A 20,207-nucleotide genomic window follows, 5' to 3' on the forward strand; every position below is an offset into this window, starting at 1 on the left:
TACATACGTTAGAGCTAGTACAGTTCTTTAAAACTGATTGATTACCGTTATACATCATACAATTTGTACAGAATCAGGCTTATTTATATCAAACTGATTGACTAACTTTATATAACTTAGAGCCAGATTCAGTTATATCAAAGTGATTGACTTGGTTTATACACTTTACAATTAATATAAATCAAACATAGTTGTATCAAACTGATTGACTTGGTTTTGTACACTTTACAATTAATACAAATCAAACATACTTGTATCAAACTGATTGACTTGGTTTATACATTGTACAATTAACACAAATCAAACAGTCATATTAACCTGACTCTCTTGGTTTATACACTTTACAATTAATACAAATCAAACATAGATATATCAAGCTGATTGACTTGGTTTATACACTGTACAATTAATACAAATCAAACATAGTTGTATCAAACTGATTGACTTGGTTTATACACTATACAATTAACACAAATCAAACATAATCATATTAACCTGACTCTCTTGGTTTATACACTTTACAATTAATACAAATCAAACATAGATATATCAAGCTGATTGACTTGGTTTATACACTTTACAATTAATACAAATCAAACATAGTCATATTAACCTGACTAACTTGGTTTATACACTTTACAATTAATACAAATCAAACATAGTCATATTAACCTGACTCTCTGGGTTTATACACTTTACAATTAATACAAATCAAACATAGATATATCAAGCTGATTGACTTGGTTTGTATACTATATAATTAATACAAGTCACACAAAGTTACATCAAACTGGTTTAGCTACGTTTTTCATCAGATTTTGATACTTTTTATGCAACTTTAAATTATTGATTTTCGTATGAGTTTGTTAGAGATTTTGAAATAAATAAACGAGAGATCCAGCACAGAAAACGTATAATGTGTGGCTATACTTCTGCTAGGACTAAAACTAGTTCGGAAATATACGACATAAAATAGTACCTTCCAGTAGGGTATTTTTTACGCAGTGTATTATGGACGTGTTCTTGAAATATTTTCTACATATATCTTTTTTTTTACTCCTTCCTGTTGTTACAGCCGAAGGGCTAGCCTTTACAACCTGTCTTCTTCTTCAGCCCTTCGGGGGGTTTTCTTGCTGTTGCAATTCATTGAAATGGGTGTGATACAATTAAAGCGCCCTCTATAAGAAATGCGTACGAACGGTTTGCATGTATTGCCTCAAGCACCTTGTCAACTAGAGCATACAGGGGCATGTATGTTGTGCTCCTACCGTTCACAGGGGCATTCGAGATGTGTTCTTAAGGAGCTTGTTTCGGCCTGCGTTTTACAGAGGGCGGTTTTGTATGTTGTGTCTGTGTGTTTAATAGTTTGTATTAAATGTCGTGTTTGTAGTACGAATAACATCGGGTAGTCATGAAGTTTATAAGAACTATCATGTTTGTGGCAGCAGATAACGGACCCACTTTCCCTTTTAACGCTCATCCACGTTTTAGATTCAGGTGGCCTCCGGACAAGGTGAGTTATAACTGTTATTGAAACAAAGTATATATATATATATATGTATCCAACACACCCGTGGACAAGTTTATGATAACAAGTACACTAGGGATCCGGAACAAATTTACTGATTCAAAGAAACGAACAAAAACAGAGTAACATAATTACTACTAAGTATTATCAACAATAATGTGAACATATTAGGTGTTGTTAACCATGGTGTGAACGTATTAGGTGTTACTAATCGTGGTGTGAACGTATTAGGTGTTACTAATCGTGGTGTGAACGTATTAGGTGTTATTAACCATGGTGTGAACGTATTAGGTGTTACTAATTGTGGTGTGAACGTATTAGGTGTTATTAACCATGATATAAAGGTATTTGGTATTACTAATCGTGGTGTGGGCATATTAGGTGTTATTAACCATGGTGTGAACGTATTAGATATTATTAATCATGGTATGAACGTATTAGATGTTACTAATCATGGTGTGAGCATATTAGGTGTTATTAACCATGGTGTGAATGTATTACTTGATTATGTATTATTAATCATGGTGTGAATGTATTACTGTATTAAGTGTTATTAACCATGGTGTGAATCTATTACTGTATTAAGTGTTATTAACCATGGTGTGAATCTATTACTGTATTAAATGTTATTAACCACGGCGTGAATGCATTACTGTATTAAGTGTTATTAACCACGGTGTGAATGTATTACTTTATTAAGCATTATTAATCATGATATAAATGTATTACTGTATTAAGTGTTATTAACCACGGTGTGAATGTATTACTGTATTAAGTGTTATTAACCACGGTGTGAATGTATTACTGTATTATGTGTTATTAACCACGGTGTGAATGTATTACTTTATTAAACATTATTAATCATGATATGAATGTATTACTGTATTAAGTATTATTAACATAGTGTGAATGTATTACTGTATTAAGTATTATTAACCATGGTGTGAATGTATTACTTACTTTATTAAACATTATTAATCATGATGTGAATGTATTACTGTATTAAGTATTATTAACATAGTGTGAATGTATTACTGTATTAAGTGTTATTAACCATGGTGTGAATGTATTACTGTATTAAGTGTTATTAACCACGGTGTGAATGTATTACTGTATTAAGTGTTATTAACCACGGTGTGAATGTATTACTGTATTATGTGTTATTAACCACGGTGTGAATGTATTACTTTATTAAACATTATTAATCATGATATGAATGTATTACTGTATTAAGTATTATTAACATAGTGTGAATGTATTACTGTATTAAGTATTATTAACCATGGTGTGAATGTATTACTGTATTAAGTGTTATTAACCATGGTGTGAATGTATTACTGTATTAAGTGTTATTAACCACGGTGTGAATGTATTACTGTATTAAGTGTTATTAACCATGGTGTGAATGTATTACTGTATTAAGTGTTATTAACCACGGTGTGAATGTATTACTGTATTAAGTGTTATTAACCATGGTGTGAATGTATTACTGTATTAAGTGTTATTAACCACGGTGTGAATGTATTACTGTATTAAGTGTTATTAACCACGGTGTGAATGTATTACTGTATTATTTGTTATTAACCACGGTGTGAATGTGAAGATTTGTTACACTGTGTACTGAGGGTTACTAATGTTAGCTGATAATATGCAGTCATATGTACATTATACATGTGTGTGTGTGTATGTGTTTACACATTCAAAATAAATATTTCAGAACATCTAACTGAAACTAAGATTTAGAATCAACCTTTACTACAAGCTATGTAAAACGTTTTTAACACAGTTTTTTTACTAGTTTGTGTACCACTTATTTTTAAGTTTATATTTCAGATATTCTTGGCTGACGTCTTGACGTAACCTTCGAAAAATTAACCACACCCTTATGGTTGCAAAAGCGTGATTATCTGGCAGTTTTCTCATACCAAATGGTTTTCTCATTTCCTTCATATCCATTCAACAGTTCACGCTTGTCCTGTACTGTACCTGTTGTATACAAGGCGGAAATAAATTCGACATTGAACTAATACAGTTGTACGGGTACTAATTGAACCTGACTCTGTGAGAGCAATCGACAGTTCAACTGTTTCTGTTGGACAGGTTTTCTAAAATGTAGATACGCAATTCGTACACTTGTTTAGCCGTCAGCTCGGTTTTCAAGAGCGAATGTAAAGATAGTTAGACCAGATCGTGTAATTAAACACCAGATTGTTTTTATGATCCCTACAGAGATAAAGTTGTGCAACTAGCAGTTTACTATAACGATAACCACATGCTCGTTTAACTACCGGTTCAGCATGAAAATAAACACGTGAGTTGGTCTAACCACCAATTCCATATAAAAATAACTATATTAATTCGTCTAACCACCAGTTCACAACAGATAACCATATCAGTTTATCAAATCAGCAGTTAAAAATAACCAAATAGGTTTGTGTAACAACCAGTTCACAACAGATAACCAGATCAGTTTTGTAACCATCAGCTCACCATATAGGTAACCAGATCAGTTTTCTAACCACCAGTTCATTTTAAAGACAATTAGATCAGTCTGTGTAACCACCAGTTCACCGTAAAGATAACCAAATCAGTTTTTGTAACCACCAGTTCACTGTAAAAATAACCAGATCAGTTTGTGTAACCACCAGTTCACCATAAATATAACCAGATTAGTTTATGTAGCGAAAAGCTTGCCATAAAGATAACCAGATCGGATTTTCTAATCACCAGTTCACTACAGATAATCAAATCAGTTTTGTAACCACCAGCTCACCTTAAAGACAACCAGCTCAGTTTGTGTAACCATCAGTTCATCATAAAGATAATCAAATTAGTTTTTGTAAACACTAGTTCACTATAAAAATAACCAGATCAGTTTGTGTAACCACCAGTTCACCATAAATATAACCAGATTAGTTTTGTAATCACAGTTGGATCAGCTGTTTTGAAAAACAGCGCCATTGTTATAAACCTATATTCGACCAATGTGTTTAAATAATAGATCAATCTTTCTACCTTTGTGTAAGTAGACTAAAGTGTTAAATCTCCTACCATTTATTTATCCTAAAAATAAACCAGATATTTTGATTAACCCCTAAGTAAGTCGTAACAACATAAATATCCTTTTCTTTAATTCAGTTTTTGAGACAAAAAAAAGTTTTAAGCTTGTTCTTCAACGGACAGTTAAGTCTTTAGTTTATTAAGTTTGTAATTTTTAATTACCTGCAAGTAAGTTAATACTGTTATAGATTCTCACGTGATTATATTTTGTTTTGTTTTTAATTACATTTTGTTACTCTTAGTTATTGTATGTTATCTAACGATCTCACGTAGACCTGGTGAAACGTTGTGAACAAAATAAACAAACTTTGTACAACCGATAAACAAAATTAATTTTAAATAACATAGTTTTTCTAATATTTAACTAGAAAAATGTTTTGAAAAAGAAAGCCACTTTAAGACTACAGTAAGAGTCAATCCCATTATTCATTGGTAAAGAGTAGCCCAAAAATTGGCGGTGGGTGGTGATGACTAGCTGCCTTCTCTCTAGTCTTACACTGCTAAATTAGGGATGGTTAGTGCAGATAGCCCTCGTGTAGCTTTGCGTGAAATTCAAAAATCGAACCATTACTACTACCTTTAGTGACTTAGTCACGCTAGTCCCCCCTCTCCTTGGTAGGTCAGTGGTAAGTTTACGGATTTATAATGTTAAAATCTGGAGTTTGGTTCACTGAGGTGGACAAAGCGCAAATAGTCCAACGTGTAGCTTTCCCCTGAAAACAAAACAAAACACATTGGCACTGGTGAGTAGGTTCCCATCTATATTAAATGCATTATGATACTTACTAATCAAGGATGGTTTGTTTCAAGATTCACTACACCTCGCATGGTTTTAACACACGAGTACTGACCGAGAGAAAAATGTCCACAAACAAATAAGATTTAACACCACAACTATTAATGCAACACACATTTATTTAACTGTTAGCATCGTAATGTAATTTTTCAGCTTGTTTCTCAGAGAACTTACCTCTGAACGTACGTGACGAGTTTAGAAATCGAGGCCAAATACTTTTTTCACTTCTAATTATTAATACGGTAAGATAAATATCGACGTTATTCGTTATACTGTTGCCCCGCCATGGCCAACTGGTTAAAACACTCGACTCGTAATCTGAGGGTCGCGAGTTCGAATCCCCGTCGCACCAAACGTGCTCACCTTTTCAGCGGGGCGCATTATAATGGTAAGGTCAATCCCACTATTCGTTGGTAAAAGAGTAGCCCAAGAATAGGCGGTGGATGGTGATGGCTACTGCTTTCCCTCTAGTCTGACATTGTTAAATTAGGGACGGAGAGTGCATATAGCGCGACTTTCTAAACAAACCAAATCGTTATTTCTTCAACGGTGACAATTTCGTATGTATATAAGGTTTATATTGATTTTTTTTTTCGTTTCGGCGGAGGAATATATTTTTAAAAATAGTAACTTGGCTTTTAGAGTAGTAGTTTTTGAATAGCTGCTCAATACTTTGGGACGAAAGTTGGTATACATTTCAAATATGACCCAGTTTAAAGGGTATTAACGTTTGGAAGATCAAAGTTAAAGGTCATGAAATTCCTACACCTAAAACTCTTATCTGTTAACATGGGAACCCATATTTCACGTGACTTTTGCTCTACAACTCAGTCAAAACTGATCGCATTTTAATAGAACTTGGTGAGCATATGTAGAATGTTATCCCTTGTTGTCCTGCCTGATATGGTGCGTGCGTGTTGATAACGACGGACATAGGGACACTTTCTTTTTTTCTTATTGAGAGCAGTATGTGACCAACGCTGCGTGAAAGAGGTATGCATTCTACTGAGTGACCTTCTAGTTAATTATATTTCTGTCTATGGTATAATTTTAGGATAATCTGAAACATCAGTGCTTGCGTCACATTGATACAGAATGCGTCTAATAAAGGAGCACGTGACTTATACAGTTTGCAAGAGATGCCACAGTTTTATAATAGTTCGAAGCAACCTACCGTTAAAACGTAGACTGTTTTAGAAAATATTTTCCGTACTTATATATATAACTTGTAAGAATAAGTAAATATTGCTACGTGTTTTTTTTTTTATGTGTATTTGGCCTGGCATGGCCAAGCGCATAAGGCGTGCGACTCGTAATCCGAGGGTCGCGGGTTCGCGCCCGCGTCGCCCTAAACATGCTCGCCCTCCCAGCCGTGGGGGCGTATAATGTGACGGTCAATCCCACTTTTCGTTGGTAAAAGAGTAGCCCAAGAGTTGGCGGTGGGTGGTGATGACTAGCTGCCTTCCCTCTAGTCTTACACTGCTAAATTAGGGACGGCTAGCGCAGATAGCCCTCGAGTAGCTTTGCGCGAAATTAAAAAAAAAAAATTAATGTGTATTTTCGAAACGTGCCTGAAAATAATAATATCTGAAGTCATTGAATTACGGTCAAATGCACCTTCACAGCTAGCTATTGTTTGAAAAAAACACTATTTCTCGCAGTTAGAGTCTGGAGGTGAACGTGACCTTGGATATACCGGACGTCCTTTTAAACCTTCCATCGATTACGCATCTCTCGTTTATCAGTCGGGCACTTCAAAACGGTAGGTGGCCACGAGAATGAACCCACATTTAAGTCGGGCTGGGTTGTTGCACTTTCTCCACCAGGTCATTGACCTATAAAACTTCAGGAAGAATATTTATTATTTCAAATCCTGAAATTATGTGCAGTGTGAAGAGAGAGACTGTTTCTCGTAACGAATTTGATTAATTTTACAACTTGAAATAACGAAGAATTTTAGAAAAAAACATTGTGTCGTAACCTTAAAGTTGCTAGTATATTCCCATCTGCAAATGTTGGTTTATTAGTATATTTATCAACTTCAGTTCAATCTTCATTTCATAATCCGAGGGTCGCGGGTTCGAATCCCGGTCGCACCAAATATGCTTGCCCTTTCAGCCGTGGGAGCGTTATAATGTTACAGTCAATCCTACTATTCGTTGGTAAAAGAGTAGCCCAAGAATTGGCGGTGAGTGGTGATGACTTCTCTCTGGTCTTACACTGCTAAATTAGGGACGGCTAGATCAGATAATCCTTGTGTAGCTTTGCGCAAAATTAAAAACAAACCAAATCATTACAGTTATAGAAAACTCTTAATAGATTACTTGACGGAAGTCTTAACTTTATTAGGAAAAGAAACAAAGACGTGTCAAACATGTTTACAATATGTATGTGTGTTTTCTTATAACAAAGCTACATCGGGCTATCTGCTGTGTCTACCGAGGGGAATCGAGCCACTGATTTTAGTGTTGTAAATCTGTAGGTTTACCGCTGTACCATCGAGGGAGATTTACAATATGAACAGTTTCTGTGCACGTTTGGTGGGCTCTTCCAAATAAAACTTCATCGTCAGTCGTTAAAAGAAGCAAAAGCTATTTACGGCTGGAAATATCCTTAAAACCAGGGGAATCCAATTCACGAAACAACACGTTGTTATTTGTATTAGAAAAAAATATTAATATGAGTATTGAAAACAAAATATTAGCTTGTGAAAACAGAATTTAATAAATAATGAATCTATAAAACACTAAAGATGCCCCATCCCGGTGGCTTCACCTATATCCGTTAAAACTGAGTTTCGATACCTGTGGTTTGGCGCAGCACAGATAGCCCGTTGTGAAGCTTAGTACTTAACAACAAAAATAGAAAGTAAAGATAAAATAAGTAAAATTAATAGAGTGCAATTAAAGTATTTGATTAAACAAGATGCACGAATGCCGAGATGACACATTAGCGTACATAAAATGATATAATTTCAATATACATAAAACAAACAGAAAGATACTATGTCGCACTGTAATAGCTCTAACACGTAGACACTCATATATTCTGTTAGAATTATCTCCAAACAGGTCGAAGCTTATGTTTTTAGTCCTGACATGGCGAATCAGAGAATGGCTTTTTGGTTTGTTGTGTTGTTTTTCAAGTACAACTTCTAGCTCGTAGCTACGTCATCTCTTGACCGATTTGATATTTTATTACAGTTTTGAACTCAAAAGGTCCAATCCTTTCAATGAATGTATTTGACCACGAACAAGTCTTCATAGATTAATTTACTCTAATCCTGTCTAAAAGAATTTCAGTTTGAGGGTAGGCTCGTAGATATCGTAATGAGGAATACAATCGAATAGCGTACACGCGCGACCCACGCTTGGTATTGCTAGCCCACAAAAATGTAACTAATAAAAAAGAAGAAAAAGTCTCGGAGGTTAATTTACTTTAATCGTGGGTAAAATAATTTCAAGTGTCGCAGCTACTGATGATTCCTTCTTGTAATTTTCCTTACACTTGGCTTCATACCTGCTGGGTCTTGCAACAGTATTCATCCCCGACCTCTGTTATCACGTTTTGATGAAATGCAATAATGTGAACATTTTATAATGAACTTGTTTTTATTCAAAGCTTTACTGATCAGACTTAACGTTGAATGTCAGCAAAATCTGCATAGGAAATATATACATTGATGGAAGCAACTTTGGCAGCCATTACTGCTGTGAATCTTTTTGGATAGGTCTCTACCAGCTTTACACAATGGGATGGGGTAATATTCCCGGTAAAATTGCTCCATTTCTGAAAAGTTCATAGAAGGTCATTGATGGACTAAACTTTCAAGTCTTGCCATAAATTTTTCGTTGGATTTGAGTCAGAAATTTGACTGAACGACTCCAGGACATTCACTTTTTTTTTTTTTAACCATTCCAGTGTGGCTTTGGCCTTGTACTTCAGGCCATTGTTCTACTAAGATGTTAATTTTCGACCCAATTTTAGATTCTTGACTGACTCAGGTTTTCCTCTAGGATTCACTTGTCCTTTGTACCATCCATCTTCCTCTCAATCCCGACAAGCTTCGTAGTCTCTGATGATGATAAACATTCCCATAACATGATGCTGCCACCACAACCATGCTTGACAGTTCGGATGCTGTTAACTGGATGATGTGCTGTGTTGGATTTCATCAGACGAAACGTTTTGGATTTAAATAAAAAAAATCAATTTTGTCTTGTATGACCATAAAGCGATATTTTAAAATTATGCTTTTTCAATAATGTTTTTCACGCCACTCGATCACACAAGCCAGCTTCGTGTAGGGATCTAGATATTGTTGACGTACGAACACTGACTCCCATATTAAATGTGGAACTTTACAAATCTTTCACAGTAATAGTTAGCTTCACAGTGACACACCTAACCAATTTCCTGCTTGCCCAGCTGTTTAGGTTGGAAGGGCACCTGCTCTTGGTAGTGAGTGGATGGTACGAAGCACATTCCAGTTCTTAATGATGGACTTCACCGTACACAAAAGGATAATCAGGGACTTTAAAAATTTCTTGTAATCTTCTCCTGATCTGTTCTTCTTTACCATTTTATCCCTGACTTGTTTGGAAAACTCCTTGGGCTTCATGGTTAGTTTGTTGTATCATTGTGAAAGTTGTATCTTGAACAGATACATTTATTTTTTATCAGGTTAAACTACTTTGACTACACGCAGAAAGAGACCATTACACTAATTTTGTGACCTTTCAAACTAACCTTTCACACCAGAGCTGATTTAGGGTCACTATAACAAAAGTGTTAAATGCGTATGCAATTGATTCTACTTTTCTTGGAAAATCTAACTTACTTATAAAATATAAACATGTTTTGTTTTTATTAAAGCTTTCTCGGTTCAGAGTAAATTGTGTAGATTGCAAACTCAGACGACAACAAAATGTGAAACCTTAGTAGGTGGGGTGAATACTCTCGTCAGACACTGTACGATGTTGTACAGTGTATTTTATCTTTAGTCCTATCTGTATTTTGTTACCATATTTACAGGTGTTTATTGTATCTTTGTTGTATTCTCGCTTAATTCCAGATTTTTTAAATTATCTTGTATCTTTACTATCACATATTTCTAACACAAATGCACACAGACATATATATATATGTACATACATATCTTTTGGGTAATCCAGTTTTCTTTTAATATTGTGTTTTCCTCATATTTTTTTGCTTTTAAATACACATAGTAGAACAAATACACAGTAACTTTGATCTTAGGTTTCACAAACGTACAGACTAATCGTTTATGAATGCAAATTGGTCAACTTTATTGACTTTTATGTTCTTTTGACGGTAAAATGTACCAAACAATCGTGATGGAAAACTGGACAGACATAAGTTTTGTAAGGTTTGGTGAATTATCGTGTAACTTGACCGTTCGTATCCATCCCACCACCGGTGACGCAGTCGTATGTCTGCGGACTCACATCGCTAAAACCAGGTTTCGATACCCTTGGTGGGCAGAGCACAGATGTTTTAAACATACATGTATTAAGATATGCAACATAGTGTACCTTAAAGACTGTTCTAAACATTCATACAGATCAGTTTAAACTGTGTTTGTAGATGTTTTAAGTGTACATGTATCAAGATATGTTACATAGTGTACCTTAAAGACCATTCTAAACCCCTCGGTGTGGATTCCTGTACGTGGTAAGGGGACCTCCTAGGGAAGGTTCTGTTCTGTCTGGTTACCTTCTCTGGGATCTAAACATCTACCCACGTGTTTGCCATGCGTGGCGACCCGTGAAGGGGAGAAGAGGATCCTGGTAGTTGAGGGGTTCAACCCTAACACACCACTTTGGCCTTGAATTTCTGTAGATGGGTGGCCTTTGGGTGGCCGCCCTTTGGATCAATCGGCTGGTCCACTTGGGCTAGAGTAAACCAAGTACCAGTGTTGGAAGTTCTCTACGGGTGTTGTGGACATTATGTTTGAGGTTGGTGTTTGGATATAGTGCTCACGAAACTCTGGCGTTGCTGCAATGTCCTTGCATGACATTGTAGTGCGTCCCCTCGTAGGGCTCCATGGTGGGTGGGGTCAGTGGGCACCAAAATTTTCTTTTCTTCCTATGGATCTTTGTACAAAAAATTTAAATAAAATAGTGAAAAAACAGTCAATAGGTAAACGACCACGTCTTGAAGACTCTGAGCAGCAGTTTTCAACATATGTAACACATGTACCTCATTTTCTTATATTACATTCTCTTTCAGAAAAATCCTTAGGGCAAATGTCCCCCCTTTTTGATTCAGAAGGGACTAGAGGGACTTGCTGGCTCTCCAAAGTCAGTAAAGAAGCTTCGATCTAGAGACATATTGGTTGAAACATCTACATCCCAACACAATGAATACCTCTTGAATTCAAAGGCAATTGGGGATGTACCTATTGAGGTTACCCCTCATGCTACCTTGAATTCATCACGAGGAGTTATTGTTGAGAGGGATTTGAAGAACATCCCAGAGTCGGAGATTCTCGCTGGTTTCTCCACTCGAGTTTCTGCAGTGAGGTGCATCTCCACTCGCAAAGATGGAGTTACACTGCCGACAAATATCCTCGTTTTGACATTAACATCACCACGTGCACCTGCCAGCATCAAGGCAGGTTATCTAAATTACAAGGTACGGGCGTACATTCCAAACCCTCTCCGATGTTTCCAATGTCAGAGGTTTGGCCACTCAAAGACGTCATGTCGTGGTTCTCTGACATGTGCTCGTTGTGGTGGCATGGACCCACATTGTGTCAACTGCAATGGTTCTCACTCTTCCTACTTTCTTTCTTGCCCTAAATGGTTGGAGGAAAACGAGGTGCAGCATTTGGAAACGACTCATAACATTAGTTATCCTGAGGCTCGGAAATTGCTGTCCGCCACTTCATTTCGGACATATGTTTCTGCACTTCGTTCCACAACTACAGTGGGAGTGCAGACAGATCTCTGTGCCTCCAAGAGAATCGTTTTCAAAACAAATGAAAAGCCTTTTGACCTCCATGGTTAAAAAGGTTGATGAATCAACTTCTACACCCACCTCTGTTCCTCCCATACATTCCAACAAACCCCAAGATCCACATCCTTTGTTTTACAATACAGGCATTTCTTCAGATACATCTTTTTCTCCCATCCCAAGATGCAAAACAATCATTCGTTCGCGTCCTCACTCACTGGAATCCCCTTCCAACAACAAAGACCTACCCAATCGACCCTGGGCAGGTTCCATGGAGGTCAATAGACCTCCGAATAAGGACAGTAAGGAAAAAAGACGTGGTCGTAAACAGAAGGGTTCTCCAGCCACTTCGCCTACGCTCCATTAAAAATGGCCACCTTGATACAATGAAACTGTCGAGGTTTACGTTCTAATCTGGATGACATCAAAACCATGATTGCTTCCTACCATCCTGTTTGTCCTTCTTTACAAGAAACATTTCTGAAACCTGCCGATATAGTCGCCTTTCGGCAGTTTTCTTTGTACAGAAATGACAGGCTGTGTGATGAACGAGTACATGGAGGGGTGGCACTGTTGGTTGATCAGCACGTGTCCACTCTGTCTTTGTCACTCAACACACCCTTGGTAGCCGTAGCCATCCGTGTTTCTTTGGGTCATACCATCACTGTTTGTTCTCTCTACCTGTCACCTGGAGAGACATATGATCAATAAGACCTTGATGCTCTCGTTAAATAGTTGCCGTCTCCCTTTCTAATCCTGGGGGAGTTTAATGGATATCATCCCCTCTGGGGAAGTGCTGTTATTGATAGGAGGGGTCTCTCTGTAGAGCGTATGCTTTCTGATCCCAACCTTTCTCTCTTCAATACTGGTTCTTCCACTTACTTTCATGCACCTAGTCAGTCCTTTACTGCTATTGATCTCTCAGTTTGCTCCCCTTCATTATTCTCCCATTTTTCATGGAGGGTTGACAATAATCCACTTGGCAGTGATCATATTCCTATACTTTTGAGAGAAACTGGCCGTGGTCGATGCCACCCTGCCTGCGTGCCCCAGTGGAAGCTGGATCAGGCAGACTGGTACACTTTCACTGCTCTTGCAGAACTTGATCGTGCCATCGTGAGTCAGCCATCAATAGACGACTGTGTGGCAGCGGTAACTGACTGTATTATACAAGCAGCTGCTCAGTGTATTTCTAAAACCTCGACACGTTTTCCACGATATTCTCGTCCATGGTGAAATCCTGCCTGCCACATGGCACGGAAGGCTCAAAAACGGGCTTGGAATACTTTACGTAGATATCCCACACTTTCGAACCGCATCACTTTCCAACGGGCCTGTGCACATGCTAGGTGGGTAAGACGTCAAAGCCAGAAGGAACCTTGGATTAAGTTCACAACTAGCATATCTTTTACCACCAGTTCAAAGGTAATATGGGACAGAATTCGAAAGGTCAGTGGGCACTACAATTCTGTTCCATTCTTGATTTTACTCTCTGATGGCCAAGAGGTAGCTGATGTCTGGAGCATCACCGATACTCTAGGTGAAAGCTTTTGCTGGGTATCTAGCACTTCTGCTTGTTCCTCCACCTTCTTGGCCATCAAGACTCGGGCAGAATGTTCACCTCTTTCCTTTTGAACTGACTGCCTCTTTGACTATAATCGTCTCTTTACACTGCTGGAATTGAAAATGGCTTTTCATCGGTCTGGCATTACATCTGTTGGACCTGATGATGTATACTATGAGATGCTATCTCTCTCCTACTTCTCTTGATATTCTTCTAATTGTTTAGAAGAATTGTTTAACTGGATTTGGCAGGAGAATGTTTTTCCTAATGCCTGGCACCAGGCTATTATCTTACCTTTCTCTAAGCCTGGGAAAGATGCCAAGATTCTTTTAAACTACTGTCCAATTTCTTTGACGAGCTGTCTTTGTAAGACCTTAGAGAGGATAGTTAATGCTCGTCTTGTTTGGTTCCCTTGAATCAAACAACCTCCTCTCGCCAACCCAGTGTGGGTTCCGATGACAGCACTCCACCATGGACCACCTAATTAGACTCGAAACGTCAGTCAGAGAAGCCTTTCTCAAATGATAACATCTTGTATCAATATTCTTTGACATTGAGAAGGCTTATGACACAATACGGAGGTATGGCATTTTGCAAGACCTCCATTTATACGGGTTACGTGTCCATTTACCCATTTTTATTAAAAAATTTTTAACGAACAGAAGATTCCAAGTTTGTGTGGGTTCGATACTTTCCCGTTATTTTCTACAGGAACTTGGAGTCCCTCAGGGCTGTGTTTTGAGTGTCACACTTTTCAGTATAAAGATTAATGCCATCACTGAACAACTCATTCTCACTGTTGCAAACAGGTTCTATGTCAACAACTTTCACATCTCGTGTCAGTCGTCGAACATGAGATATATTGAACGGCAACTACAAACTGCTTTTGATCGTCTACTGAAGTGGACCACAGCAAATAGCTTTAATTTCTCTCTCTGTAAAACCGTTTGCATGCACTTTTGCTGCCAACGGGGTATTCACCATGATCCTGAACTCCGTATTGGTTAAGTTTCATTGCCTGTGGTCCCTGAGACCAAGTTCTTGGGGCTTATCTTTGACCATAAGCTGACTTTTTTACCACACATAAAATTGCTATGAATCAAATGTACAAGAGCACTGAACATCCTCTCTGTCCTCTCTACCACCAGTTGGGGGATGGATCGATGTTCCATGTTAAAGATATATTGTACTCTTATTCGATTGAAACTCGACTATGGATCACTGGTCTATGGCTCTGCCAGACCCTCGGCCTTAAAGATGCTGGACTCCATTCATCATCAATGACTTCGACTCTACACTGGTGCTTTCTGCACCTCCACAGTTCAGAACTTATACGTTGAATCTCATGAACCTTCTCTGCACCTTTTCCATTTGCAATTGTCTTTACTATTTTCTTCGAAGCTTCATTCCTTACCAAAGCATCCCATTTGGGGATGTGTTTTCCTTCCTTGGTAGACCATACTTTTCAGAACAGACAATCTGCCGTTGCTCCTTTTGGCCTTCACGTCCAGGCGCAATTGGATAAATTGGGTCTGTCCTTGGATAACATTGCAGAATCCACTGGCCAGCCCAACCCACCATGGCTTATTACAGTCCCCAAATATGACCTTTCTGAGAAAGTCATCTGAGAAAAGCAGATACTCCCGATTGGAAGTACCATCTTTTATTTACTGAACATCTTTTGAACAATTTTTCCATTCCAATTTGTACGGATGGTTCCAAATCAGGTGACTCTGTGGGCTCTGCCATGGTTTGTTGCAGAATCCCCTCTACAGCTTTTGTGTTCACTGCTGAACTGTATGCTATTTATCTTGGCCTGGATCATATTGAAGCTAAGCAGTACTCCAACTGCACTATTTATACTGACTCGCTTAGTTCTCTACTGGCCCTGAAATCACTTCACGTTGGCTCACACCTTGTTCTCACTGATATTCAAAACCGACTGGCCCATTTCTCATTGACATCTACTTCTATCCAGCTTTTCTGGATACCAGACATGTTGGTATTCGGGGAAACGAGCTTACAGACATGGCAGCTGAATCTATCTGCTCTGGCACTATCATCACTTTGCCTATTTCATACATGGACTATGGTCCTGTATTCAAGGCTCGGCTCCATGCCAGCTGGCAGTCAACTTGGAGTGAGCAACGCGACAACAAGCTTTTTCAAATAAAACTGTATATTGGATTTGGCCATCTAGCTTCCATATGGTTCAGAAGGAGGATGTTGTTCTAACTAGACTATGCATTGGTTACAGTTTTTTAACTCATCATTTTCTTTTATCTGGAACTGATGCACCAGCGTGTAGTTTGTGTAACACTCGGATCACTGTGAGCCACATTTTACTTTCTTGCCATTGTTACGACTCTCAATGACGGCACTATTTTAAACATGTTATGTCCCAAGTGTTATTGGTGATGGTGACACTGTCCACCTTGATAAAGTTTTTAGTTTTTTAATGACCATTGATCTTTTTAATGTCATTCAAGTGTTTGATATTTATTTATTACACATTTTTAATTGTGGATCCCTTTTAAGAGTCACAATCTCTCTAGTTCGATTTGAAATTGGAAAATGGCCATGACATTAAGTAACTCGACACCAGGACTGCAAAGGCCAACTTCAGGTGACTTACGCTGCTGTTTGAACTATTCGTTTGAACTTCCGTATTGCATACATGTCTTTTAACACTTTTATTACTTTACTTTTTGATACTGGCCATAATGACACATAACCCAGAACCAGGACTGGAAAGGTCAACTTCAGGTGACTGACAGTGGTTCTTGTACTTACCTGTTAGTTTTCCTGGCAGGTTATGATAATTACCATTATGCTACAGAAAGTCTTTTACAACTTCTCTTACTCTGGTTTCTCTCTTAACATTGTAGACTAGATGTCAACATTGGTTTTATGCTTTTTCTGTTTTTCAATGCAGTTTTGTTTTACCTTCATTTCCTTTTATGAATTTTACTACATTTACTTTATTTTTACCTTTTTACTGGATGTTTGGTGCAGATAGCTTAGCTGCTTTGTGCCATAAAACACTAAATCAACCAATTAACCAACCAACCATTCTAAACATTAATACAAATACACAGTTTATAGATGTTTTAAATGTACATGTATTAAGTTATGTTACATAGTGTACCTTGAAAACAGTTCTAAACATTCATACAGATCAGTGTGAACTGTGTTTGTAGGTGTTTTAAATATAATAATGTAACTATACAGTAGATACTGGATTATACAGGGTGTTCGGAAAGTCATTGTGCAGTTTTGTAATATTTTATTCAGTCTATTTCAAGCCAGTAACTGATAGCGGTGTTTAGACACAAAATAAGAAGGATCCAAGTCTGTATTGATGCCAATGGGGGTCACTTTCAACATTGTTTATAATTGTCATTCATATTTACCTCCTGTATTCTATATTGAAACATGTCTGTTAATAAATATATAAGTGCACAGTGACTTTCTGAACACCCTGTATACATATTACATTCTTCCCAAAAATCTGTTTTGAATATTTTGTCACCGTTTATCATCATCTTCATCAAAACTTTATTTTTACAGTCCAGAGATCTTTATTCACTCATTATGTCATTTACACTTTTATCTTTTACAAACCTTTAATTGTAAGATCATAATTTCTTATTTACAAGTATTCAAAGATGGAGTTACAAGAGTACATGTAGACAAAGGCTGATCCAGTGTGGCCAAATCCTGCATATATAATGTGGCATTGAAGAGATTTTCACCCTCCATCACATATATGTGTGTAAAGTTTGAGTCTTGTTGTGAAAGTGGTGGGTTATAAGTTATATGTAATTAATATACAACTATTTTTCCTTTGTAAACAGACAGAGATTGGTACTGGAAATTTTACCTATTCATAAGTAGGTAATTACATGCAATACCCTTATAATAATCAAAACACTTTGAACCCAAAATATTAAAGAAAAAACTTCTGTTATACAGTTTTGCCAGACTAACTTAAATCTTTATTCTTTCAGCAGGCAGCTTAAAAATAGAGTTACAAACATTGCTTTTATTAAAGTTTAAAACAGAAGGCTGGTATTTTGTAAGATACTACTTTTAACAAATTTTACCAAAGACACATTTACTACCATGTGGCTTTTATACAAATAGTAATAAAGGCAGTCAGATGTTTATTTATTTTCACAAGCATTAAATGTCTATTTTGAGCTTTCTTAGGTGTTATACCTTAAACTTTCACGTCTGAACTAAATCATTCAGTTTATTTTAAACTGCTCACTTAGGTAATCAGATTTATTATTCAGCTGTTTATTTTTGTTTTAGTAAGTTACCATGCAAGACAACAATCAAAGATAAAAACGTTTTTCATACATTGTTCTAAATGACTAGTTGCTACATATTCTTTTTGGTTTTCTGATGGGAGGAGAGACAAAAACTGAAAATTCAAATCAAAATACATACGTGTGTTTAACAATGGTCTATTTATATCATTTTTATGTGAACAGATAAAGCCGATACTGAGAGCTCATAAACCCCTTAATACCCCTCCAACTACTAGGGGCCTCTTTATAAAACTGTAAAAAACTGTAAACATTGATACTTATTTTGAATTATCTTCTATATGTCTTTGCCATTTTTCATTTAAATCCTCATACAAAAGCTCTAATGCAAAAATCTTCTCAGCCTGAAATTATATTACTGATTAGCATAAATGCAAATGTTTAAAGCAAATCAATTATGTGAAATCCAAGATCCTCCCATAACCTCTCTATCTACAATTTTTGCATTCTCTCTCACAGTTTTTTTGAAAAATACTTTCCACAGTTTAATCTATGTGGGTTAGTAGCCTAGTGGCATAGTCATTTTGTCAAAAGTTCTGAAAAGAGTTCGGAAATCAAGTATATAGGTAATATTGAGGGTTATTAATTACAATAAATGTTTGCATATTTCTGAAGCTGGATTGGCAAGGTCAGTGAACAGAAGTTGGTATTAGAGTTAGTATTCAAAGGATATTACTGAAATACTTAAAATACATAGAAACAAATACAATGTGCTCAACACAAACAAAATGTTATCTAGAGAAGGTAGCATTACATACATAAAGAAATTTGCTGCACGTTTAACCAAGATTGTTACAGGATTGTCATTTTATCCTGTTTGTCCATGCATAACTAATTAAAACAGTTTCATAAAAATGAAAGAGAAACCCTATAACCTGAAAACTAAAGGCAAACTAAAGAAGAAAGGTCACTTTTCAAAAGCACTCGACTTATAGTGTTTCCATTTAATTTTTATTAAGACGTTTTGGACCTACGTGTTTTTAGAACATCATGAAAGAGTTTCACATTAGATTATGACTCTATTAAAATATTTGAACTTATTAAAGAATTTTTCTTAAAAAAAGAAAAAACGATAGTGCTACTGAAGCAAACAGTAAATATTGAAATTATCTTTTTATTAGAAAGCCAAATCCACAGTTTCAAATTTTGAAACTAGTTTTAAACAGAAGGACACCTTTATATAATACTACATGACTTTTCAAAATATCTAACCAATACATGTTGGGGTGGGGTATAATACAAGGTACAAATATCGAGAAATGTATGTAACCATAATTAGAAACACAGTATAGTCTTATGATATAAGACAATTTGAACTGTCTAAAAATACTTTTCTTCCATGTGGCTCTACCTCTTTTTTTCGTGTTACATGTTCTGTAATGTATGAAATCCGTTTCAGTTCATCTAAGGCTACTATTTGGATTATAAAGGGCACTTTGGATGAGCACTTTGCTGTTGTGCCTCTCTCAGTCTATTTTTTATGACACTTTTATATTATTTGTTTATGATTATAATCAGTATCTGACTGTTGACCATCTTTATGCCAAAGAAATAAAACAGTATTATTATTTCTTAAAATTAAAACTTAAGTGATTAATATAAGAAATAGAAACAGTTGATAGTTAAACAATGAAATTAAAAATACATTCAGAAGACAAACTTCAGTAAACCAATTCTGATGTTGGTTTTTGTTGGTTTCAAGGCTGTCACTGAAGAGGTTCATAAGAAGGTAACAGAGAAAGTACACACAACTCATACTTCCCAGTTTCGAACTGTTCACTTGAATAACATCCCTGTCCAAACTGTAGGAGGGAAAGTCATTGGTGAGTGAAATCTGGTAGTACTTCTGTGTAGTACTTTTATAACAGTAAATCATTGGTGAGTGAGATCAGGTTGATGTTTCTATGTAATGCTTTTGTAACAGTAAATCATTGATGAGTGAGATGT

General features: G+C 36.5%; 1 protein-coding gene across 5 annotated transcripts in view; it reads left to right on the top strand.

The window, feature by feature from the left end:
- Positions 1–20,207, top strand: part of LOC143239787 (filamin-A-like) — a 167,363-nt gene that overhangs the window by 117,810 nt on the left and 29,346 nt on the right. For all 5 annotated transcript variants that reach the window (XM_076481298.1, XM_076481296.1, XM_076481301.1 and 2 more), the window contains one exon: positions 19,963–20,083. In XM_076481298.1, coding sequence (XP_076337413.1) covers positions 19,963–20,083 — 121 coding nt within the window. The remainder of the gene's footprint in view (positions 1–19,962; positions 20,084–20,207) is intronic.

Source organism: Tachypleus tridentatus, chromosome 13 (genome assembly GCF_004210375.1).
Source record: "Tachypleus tridentatus isolate NWPU-2018 chromosome 13, ASM421037v1, whole genome shotgun sequence".
Lineage (NCBI taxonomy): Eukaryota > Metazoa > Arthropoda > Merostomata > Xiphosura > Limulidae > Tachypleus > Tachypleus tridentatus.